This window comes from Acanthisitta chloris, unplaced genomic scaffold, assembly GCF_000695815.1.
Source record: "Acanthisitta chloris isolate BGI_N310 unplaced genomic scaffold, ASM69581v1 scaffold25187, whole genome shotgun sequence".
Lineage (NCBI taxonomy): Eukaryota > Metazoa > Chordata > Aves > Passeriformes > Acanthisittidae > Acanthisitta > Acanthisitta chloris.
Genome location: NW_008684660.1, coordinates 7,626 through 17,351, shown reverse-complemented (window position 1 = coordinate 17,351; position 9,726 = coordinate 7,626). Strand labels below are relative to the sequence as shown.

General features: G+C 53.4%; 1 protein-coding gene across 1 annotated transcript in view; it reads right to left on the bottom strand.

Moving 5' to 3' along the window:
• The window catches only part of MYO1D (myosin ID), a gene marked incomplete at both ends in the record, with an annotated part of 32,291 nt that overhangs the window by 15,126 nt on the left and 7,439 nt on the right, over window positions 1-9,726 (bottom strand). The window contains 5 exons of the mRNA XM_009079427.1: window positions 1,759-1,966; window positions 2,791-2,957; window positions 5,065-5,197; window positions 6,550-6,624; window positions 7,378-7,448. Of these exons, the coding sequence (XP_009077675.1) occupies window positions 1,759-1,966; window positions 2,791-2,957; window positions 5,065-5,197; window positions 6,550-6,624; window positions 7,378-7,448 (654 nt within the window). The remainder of the gene's footprint in view (window positions 1-1,758; window positions 1,967-2,790; window positions 2,958-5,064; window positions 5,198-6,549; window positions 6,625-7,377; window positions 7,449-9,726) is intronic.

Sequence of the window (9,726 nt, the reverse complement as noted above, 5' to 3'; positions counted from 1 at the left end):
CCACTGAGAGCAAGTCGGGAACAGAAATCTGGAGATGCTTGCAGAGCACAGAGGAGGCCTCAGACCCCTGAGTGGTGCCTGGCTGTTCTGTTCCAGCACAGTCTCCATTGGCCCCATCTGCTGGCAGGGATCAGGGCAGGGCTGAGCAGCAGAGCAGGCAGGGACCCAGGGGAAACACTGAGCATGGAGAAAACTCCTTTCCAGCCAGATCTGACACTGTACAAGGTGTGCAATCCATACCTGGAGACATCAGCACAACACCTGCTCTTTGTTGGTGGCTGTTTGCTAAGCATTTATTGATCTGTTAAGTGTTTCCTGTTTCAGCTGCAAGTCCCAGGACTGTAAATAGCTCCTGTGCATCCCTCTGCCAGCCTTTCAGAGCCTGGCTGAAGAACACTCGCTGAGTCCAAGCAGAGACACAGGTGACCCACAGCAGGACTAAGCTACAGGAAAGGAGCTGAGGCCATGCAGATGCCTTCAGTCCTCAGTCCCTTGAGAAGGAGCTTGATTTTTCCCCACAGATCCTTTATGGGATCAGCTGGAACCTCACTGCAGATTTCTCACAGAGAAACACCAGTCAGGTGCCTCCATGTCCTACTTCAATGTGTGTGCAGAAGAGACACCTCCATGGAGACTCACTCCCTCCCCACTCTGGGGAGAGGAGAACGCAGGGGAGGGAGGTGTGTGAAGCCACAGGACAACCTGCACCAGCAGTTTAACTTGGGTCACTTATGCTGACTGCCACAGCAAGAGAAGCCCCAAATGCACCTGATGCCACACAAACCACCACAGCAAAATCCCTCGTGGAGCCAGAGTTCCTAACCAGGCACTTACCTCCTAGGGGCCAGAAGGCCCAGCTCTCCTCCAAGGCTGAGGCCAGCCCAGACCGCAGAATTCTGAAGCTCACCAAACTGACATGTTGCTGTTAAAACTGTGCCTCACACTGGGTTTTTCTGAAGGAGGAGCTTAGTGTTCACCTTGCATCGAGCCATGATCTGCTTCCACACACAGCACACACAGCCTGGGGCTGCTGAATTATCCTCCAGTAACTGCACCTTGCAACTTCCAGAAAGGTCACCCCTCGATTCCTCAGCGGTTTGACATGAAAACTGAGGTCACCTGGGAGCAAGGTGTCCCCCTGCAGCTTTGTTCCACAAGGAGCTCATTAGCTCACCTCGCTGCGCTGCAGGAGCAGAGGCTCCAGGTTAATGGTGTGGCCCAGTGACCTCCAAAGGAGAGCAGTGTGCTCAGAGTGGCTGCAGGGCAGCAAACTCCTCCTGAGGAGCCACAGCTAATGATCCAGAACCACCTCGGGGGGGTGTGAGTGGCCCCACACATTAGCCCCAGCTCACCCGAGAGGAACCAGCCAGACTCAGCTCCTGGGGAAGTGTGCTGCTGTGTCCAGGGAAGAGAGCTGGAAGGGGTGATGAGCAGCCCAGAGAGCTGGGTGAAGCTCAGCAGCAGGGCAGGCAGGACACTGCTGAGAACAGGGAAGACACCTCTGAAGCACAAGGTCAGAGCCAGGCACCTACTCTGGTGGGAGGTGTCTGTGCCCAGGGCAGGGGTTGGGGCTGGTGATCTCTGAGCTCCATCCCAACCCCTTAACATACTATGATACTATAAACACCAAGCAGTGACCAAACTGCATCGTTCTGGGACTTGTGCAGCTTTGTCCATTTGGCAGGAGAGCCCAAAGAGAGAGCAGAGGCAGTTTAAGAAACTTGAAGTGAGTTTTCAAGGCAGCGAGCTATGCTGTACCTTCTGCAGGAAGAGGACAATCCTCACAAGCATCTTGGCATGCAGATCCTCCAGGGTGAAGAGGGTCCGAGGAGTGCGGATGAAGATCTTGGTCTTGCCGTACGCCACGTCGTGCTGGAAGCCATGGCACTCTATGAGCTTCTTCACAGCATCCTTGTCTGAAGGCAGCTCGTGGTTTGGCCACGTGAATTCTGAGATCATCTTGTACCTGCAATTACAAGGTACAGTTGACAGATGTAAACCTGTCGTGGATGTTCTCAGAAGGCCAAGTGCCAACAAGGAGCAGTTATGAGCTAAATCCTAATCAAATAGATTATAGATACAAGTTCCTCAAGGCACTTGGTAGGAATCACAATCTCAAACTACAAGGGGAACGAGCGCAGAGGTGTGACTTGGTGAGACACTGGACAAGAACATCAGGAGGAGTTTGCCTGGTCAGCACCAAGTGGATGCAACATGACAAACCTCAGTGTTGGCTCCTGCAGACTTGGCAGTTCCAGAATTTAGAGGGGAAGAAGTATTACAGACACATTTAATAGGGTCATGGTAGTATCCCTTTTTCAGACTTCAGTTCTGAAGTCCAGGAGTTTCCTCCCACATAGTGTCTGTGTGCATCGTGTGCCTCCCCAGGCACACCTCATGTCTGCCTCTCCCTGGAGCAATCAGTGCCCAGAGAAAACACGGGTTAATTAGCTCAGGTGCTAGGGTTGTGCTCTGGGGAGGAACCTCCTTACTCATTCCTGCAGCAGAGTAACAGCCAATGGATGGGAGCAGACAAAGCTGAGCCTGAGTGGCACACACACCTCGACACTCGTCTACTGCCCCAGAACCAGAGTGACCTGGGGCCCTCTGAGCTCGTGTTTCACCTCTCCCAACAGCTGATTCCAACACTGACACCCCCAGAGAGAGGAACACCAGCCCAGAGACTTCACTCTGGGGCTGAGGTGAATCCCACACCTGTGGGACTGATTGTCTCATTGCGAGGGTGGAGCTGTCCTGCCCAGAGCTGGACAGCAGCAGGATCCTTCTCACCTGTGCAGGAACTTCTCGTAGGTCTGGCGGTAGGCAAAGCCGGCGCGGCGCACGCGCACGTTCTCCAGCAGCCCCAGGTACTCCACCTGGTGCCGGCAGCGCTCCTCGTCGAACAGCTGAGGGGACTTCTTGTCGTTGGGCTTGATGCAGCGCACGTAATAGGGCTCCTGAGGGACAGAGCAGAGCCAGGGCAGCACACAGCTCTGCCCTGCACAGCACCCAGCCGTGAGCACACCGGGCACCACAGCAGGGTGGGCTGCTTGGCAGGAGTCAGAGGTTAAAAGAGAAATGGCAAGTGTTAGGAGCCGCAGGGACACGACAAGGAGCAGTGGGGAGAAATTGAAAGAGGGAAATCAGATCTCAGGAAGACATTTTCCCTGTGAGGGTGGTGAGACACTGGCCCAGGCTGCCCAGGGAGGCTGTGGCTGCCCCAACCCTGGCAGTGTTCACAGTGTTCCCTTGGGAAGGAGGAGAACCTCCAGCATGAGACAGAACAGCCTGAACAAGCACCTGCCAGAGGTGTCCTCAAACTGGAGGTGAACTGGGTGCACTCCCAAGGTCCCTTCAGCCCCATTTCTATGATCTGGCTATGATTTGGCCTTGTTTCTATGATTTTAGGTCACTTACCTAGTCTCAGGATAATACGAAAGGCCCAAAATTGCTATTTCCCTTCAGTACCACTGCAGAAACAGGATCATCCTCGACTATCCTGGTTAGCCCTGACACAGCCTGGAGCTATGCAGCACTCTGGACAGGCCAAGGCGTGGAGGCCCTGGAAAAGCAGGGACTCCTACCCTAAAAGCTGCTACAAGCCACTGGATCTCCTGGGCAGCTGGACTGACAGAGATAAGGAGTGCCTGGAAAACACTCTCAGGCACAGGTGGATTGCTGGGGTGTCTGTGCAGGGAAGGAGTTGGACTGGAGATCATCTACCAGTGCAGTTACAGTGCAATTAAAGCCTCTCAGCCACGACAGCTCCTCAGATAAATTCTAAAGCAGATTATTCCATGCCTCCACCCCCCCCAGCCCCAGCTCTTCAGGGGATAATTATGCAGCTCCCATTCTTGCACTAGGAGGCTGTCAGGCCTGAGAGCTGCAGATTAGACAGGGAAGAGCTGAGATGCAGAGACACAAAGGCTCTGAAAGCTCTTTAGATGCCTAACTGCAACTGATTTCATTTCTTTCAATCAAGCTGAGTGATTTTTAGATTGTTAAGTGTTCAAAAGAAACCAAACCGGTTTCCAGTCATTGCACCTTAAACAAACTCCTCCTTGAGAGGCTTCTTTTCCACAGTGTATAGCTCATGAGGTGAGGGCAGGGACAGGGCACAGGAGTGACAGATTGGTGCTGTGGTGACACTGTGGGTCAGCAGAGATGAAGCCTGTCAGCCTGGAAGGAGAGGGGAGGTGTGCAAGGGAGTCAGACAAAAGGAGCTACAGAGGAGGGGGAAAAGCAAAGACAAAAGGAAGAGATGTACATCCAGAGAGTTGCCAGAGAAGCTCATCATTTACAGCTACAGGACTCCTCGTGTCCAGATTCAAAAGCAAAGCCACCCAAAGTATTCCATCACAGAGAAAAGACCCGGAGAGAACAGCAGAGGCAGCAAACATGCCTGGGGAACAGGGAATGGCACATGGCACCCCCTAAAGCCATGGGGTTCTCTTCCAACAGCAAACCAAGCAAAACAAGAGCACTTTGCTCTGTCTCTCAGAGGTGACTCTGGGTGTAGGTCTGGAGGATTACAGCAGGACAGAGACCCCAGCACTGACACCCAGCACTGCCTGCCCACGCTGGGCAGCCCTTCCCATCACACGAGGTGCTGCCAAAGCAGTGCCAGCTCTGTAAAGCTGCACTGCTGAGTGAGACAAAGGGCTGCCCCCTCACCCTCACAGCAGAGGGGAGGGAAGGAGGAGCTCATGCAGCTCTGCCTGCATTTCCCAGCAGACAGTTGGCACTGAAAGCCAGAGAGGTCTCTCCACCACAAACAGCATCCTCTGGGCCTTCTGCCAAAGATCTTTGCTATAGAGAATTGTTTATTTGGGATGGTAATTATTACCTAAGACAGACTGGCTTTGCTGGGAGGGAAGATACACTGGTGACAGAGGGAACAAAAACACACCTGCGTGGGCATAGCAGGTGACCCTGCCACGAACCATTCCCAGGCTGAGCTCAGTGCCCCCACGGGCAGCAGTGCTGGGAAGCTGGGAGTCCCCTAGGGGAGGCTGCACCCTCCTCATCAGCATTGGGGGCTGATTTGGAAACACAAGTATTTACCTTCAGCGTCAGGTTGTCCACTAGTGCAATCATGGAGTTTTTGAACAGAGCAGCAGCTGTCAGAGGTCTCTTGGTGACCTCAGTGATGCTCAGTTTCCCCTCAGGCCACATCATCTTCAACACAGGGTTGGAGCTACAAGAGAGTCTCTTTAACTGCACAGTCTAACAGCACTTCCACTCCACCCTCACCAGCTCCTGCCCAGCCCCACTGCTGTGTCCAGCTCACGGCGCATCGGCCAAACCACTGTGACACTGCTGGGCACAATGTCTCCTGCTTTTAAGGGCAACTTCAAGCTTACAACTGAATATTCTGGAAAAACAACAGGCACGTTCTGTGTTCAGACCAAGATGTGCAGGAATGGGCCAGTGAAACCCCCAGGGGTGATGCACCCAGAGCAGGGCCTGGTCTGCCTCACTGACACAGCATCTTCCTGTGGAACCACTGACCTGATTTCAGGCTGTATTTCTGCACCACTCGACATATCTGAAGCAATTTGTACACTTTAGCCTATATCTTTGAAGGGTTGAGGCTGAGGTAAACTGGCCCTGATGGATGGCCAGGGCTGAGGAACACACAAAGCTGAGTGCAGTCACAGCAAACCAAGGGCCAATCCATCACGGGCCCTGACGTGCTGGGAGTGCTGTCTGGGAACAGGCCCTGGCAGAGGCTTCACAGACAACAGGCTAAACTTAATAAAACCTCTGCACAGCCAATATTTCACAAGGTTCTTGGTCAACGGGAAGTCCTGAGAAGAGGAACAGGCAGATGTTCAGGGGAAGCACAGTGGGCAAACACCACAGGGCTGCAGAGCCCAGGGAGCAGCTGCCCACGCAGCCCCTGAGAGCTGCACACAGGCCACAAAGCAGCCAGAGCGTGTTTGGTGCCAGCTGCGAGGGCAAACAGCTCTCTGCACACTCACACACATTGTGATGGGATTTCAGATGTGCCTCTCAAAGGCAATTCTCACTTGCACAACATGTGATGTCAGGGTTTGCGTTTTTCACACCACTGCACAGAGAAAAAGGATTCAAAGCTATTTGCCCATTTTCCTCTACACCTCCTTCCCAAGCAGGGAGCTCTAACTGGGGCCTCTGCTGCCTGTGGCTGACCCACAGCACTCAGTGCCTCTAGCAGTGACTGCAGCCAGAGCAGAGGGCACATCTGCACTGACCCAAACACCAGGTGAATGACCCATCAGGTAATCTCTGCACTGTCTTGTTGCACAGTTAGCTGGTTTCAAACATACACTCAAAATTCAGCTCAATTAAAGGCTGTACCAGAACCAAAACAACCTGTACAGAGTAAGGACCTTGACCTGGAAAATCGACCCAACAGCCTTTGAGTCATGGTGGGTGGACAGAGATCGAACCCCAGAGCAATGTGGTTATCCACAGGGCAGCACCAGGAACACCTCAGTCTCTGCCAACATCCACTCCACCAATTCTGACAAATCAGATCAAAATTCCCCTCAGTAACACTCCTACCTGTTGTACATGAGGCGCTTGAAGTCTTGGAATAAAGTGTCCTTGTTCTTGTCGATAAATCCAGTGACTGAGTAACTGAGAAAAAGGGAAACAGAGGTAACTGCAGAGAAGCAAAGTGCTCTGAACTGCTGGATCCCTGCACTCCCACGGGTACAGCAGGTGCTCTGCCCCCAGCCTGGCACCAGCTGCTGCCCGAGCTCTGGTGACACTGGATCCAGGAGCAGCACACAGCCTCCACGTCCAGGACACCTCCACCAGCCCAGGCTGCTCAGAGCTCATCCAGCCTGGCCTGGAGCACTCCAGGGATGGAGCAGCCACAGCTGCTCTCCCTTTAGACTCTGCGGGCACAGGAACTCCTGAACCCCTGAATGACTCCAGTGATATTCCAAACGGCTTTCTCAGCAAACATGTGCACCTTCCAGTGCACACACTGCTGCAGCTTCCCAAGCCTCCCTGCCCTGACCCCTGTGCTTTAGGCCTGCTCAGACCGACTGGAGAACTCAAGAGCCAGAGCTATATAACCCCCCTAACCAGATGTCTAAACCCAATTTTATTAGCTCCCCATTGCCTTCTTGCACAGACAGTGCTGCCTCCTTCCCTGCTCTCCCCTCAGCCCTCCCACGCCTGTCCCCCCAGGCACCAATCCCACCCTGCAGAGCAAGGCACCAGCACAAGGGGTAACTGATAAGCAAGTGCTGCACTCTGCAATTGTGTGACAGCTATTCTGGCTCGATCCAGAAGCAGCAATAAATCAGAATATTGTACCACTTCAGAGCTGGGGAAGAGACAGAAATAGAAGGTGCAGCTTCAGTTCTGAAAGGAACTCACATGACATCTCCTGCGTAGTGCTTGATCCGAAAGTCCCTGTCGAACTCCAGAGTCTTGTCAGTGGCACAAAGCTGCAATGCATTCACACACGTTAAAATATCACCCCTGGGTGGGCAGCAGGGTCACCCCTGGATTCCCAAGGAAGAGTAAGATGCCCTCAAAAACAGCGCTGAAACTAGAGTTACCCCATGTTGCATCTGCACGTGCAGGTGTGAGATGGTTACAACACTCACCCTAGTCTGTAATGCATTATAAGAGCCTATAATTCTACTAGAAATTGATGTTGTCTCACAACACCATGATGCAGAGATGCATTGCACCCGGGACTTAACTGATGACTTTTTTAAGTCTTCCTTTCTATTTTCCCAGTGTCACTGCTCAGCGAAGAAATGAGGCAATCAAATCTGACAGGACAATTGCCCTGTCCTCAGTCACTGTGCTCACCTGACACCCCTCAAACAGGGACCCCCTGCAGCTCACACGAGTATCTAAGCTGTGGAATTCTTTGCCAGTTGGAAAAAAAACCAACCCACCAAGGACACCAGCCCTGGGTCAGGAGGTTCCTGGGCTGCAGATCACTGGAGACTGGGAGTGTGTCACCTTATCATTACGTACTTGTCCCATGCTGTTCTCTCTTTTCCAAGCTACTACTGCCCAGTGCCTTGGAAGACACAACATCAGGTGGACTAGGCATGGGTTGATGTGACTGATGCTCTTCCCTCACAATCTCTTTGCTGAGACTGATGCTCTCCACAACCTGAAGACTTAGCCATTCATTCACTGCACTTGAGCCTTCCAAAATGTAACACCACCAGAAGAGGTTGAGAAGATGAGGGACAGTGGCTGAGAAGTCCCCCAGAACAGCGTGGCTGCAGCCCCAGATCAGCAGCAGACAGGCAGGCAGGGACAATCCAGCCTGTTTCCCAGTGTTCCCCAGTACTGCCCCAGTGTGCTCGGCCTGCACCAGGCAGCACTCTCAGCCAGGTCCAGCTCGAACTAGGACACTACTATTTAGGGCAGTGCAGCCCCCCAGAGCTCATCCACAGAGCCAGTGTGCAACATGCTCTGCAGGGGAGCAGTGGAGCATGAACTGGGCTGCAGGGTGGGAGCTCTTCCCACAACATGCACTTTAACTCCTTAGGAACAGCTGTGTCTGCACGGAGCCACTGCAGCGTGCAAAGGCAAACTCTGAGAGCAAATCAAGCCCTTGGTATTAAAACATGTCAGAAGAGGCTGAGCTGGACAGCTCAGGCTTCCTGCAGCCTCAGGGGGGACTGAGGAAGAGCTCTGAGGTGCTGGGCAAGGTGCTGTAACGGGGAGATGTGATGGGGGAGGCAAAATAACGGTGATGCTGAGAGTTGTATGGGTCAATGTTTCCAAGGCTCTATCGATTCAAGCAGAAATCCAGGCAGACCATTACCCCCTCACAACCAGGATTTATGGCAGGATTCCTTGCTTCCCTCTCAGTCCGTGCAGTTTCTGACCACGCCACCTCCTGCTGAGGAGTGCTGCAGCTGGCAATGTTGTCCTCTGCTGTCTCCTTGCTGTGCAGGCCCTCCCCAAGGGAAGGACTCCAGCAGATCCTATATTCTTTTCAATTTTCATTTCATAGGCTCCCAGACACTCTGGGGAATTCTGTCTGCACCCCAGGAGCACCAGCTCCCTCCATGCTGCACCTCTTCCCTGAGCACACGTGGGCCCAAGGACAGAACACAAACCAAGCTCCTTTCCCTGTCAGCTCCCACCCCTGACCACACAGCTCCAGGACTGGACCATCCCCACCCTATCCCCTGCAGAGGATTCAGGCTCCATCCCCCCAACATTCCCAAGCTTTAGCACTACCAAAGGAAGCAGCTTGGAGCAGCACAGAGGCCCAGACTAGGCCTCAGACCACACTGTTGTCAGGTGAGATTTCTCAGACTGTAGTGTCTGCAGACACAGGGGATCTGGGCCAGCCCTGCAGGTGAGATCTCTGCTTCTCTCCCTCCGGGGTGTGTGTGGCAGGTGAGCCCTCAGGTGTGCTGCAGCCACCTCTGGAGGAAGGAGTGGCTCTGGGTGATTCTCAGCCCGTGTTTATTCCTATCCCAGGCAGCTCCATTGTTTGTGCTGGGCCCCCCCAGAGGGAGCCTTTAGCACACATCTTACACAACCAGGCTCACTCGTGTTTCTGACCTACATAGAATCCTGGGCTGGGTGGGAGGGAGAGCCGTGGATTGCAGACAGCACTTCTGAGCAGAGACACATCAATAAATTAGAGGCTCTGATTTGATTAGTTGGTGTGACAGATTCTCAGATTAATCAGGCGGGTGCCCGTTCTGCAATCTGCTGCCAAGTGAGGACAGACAAAGC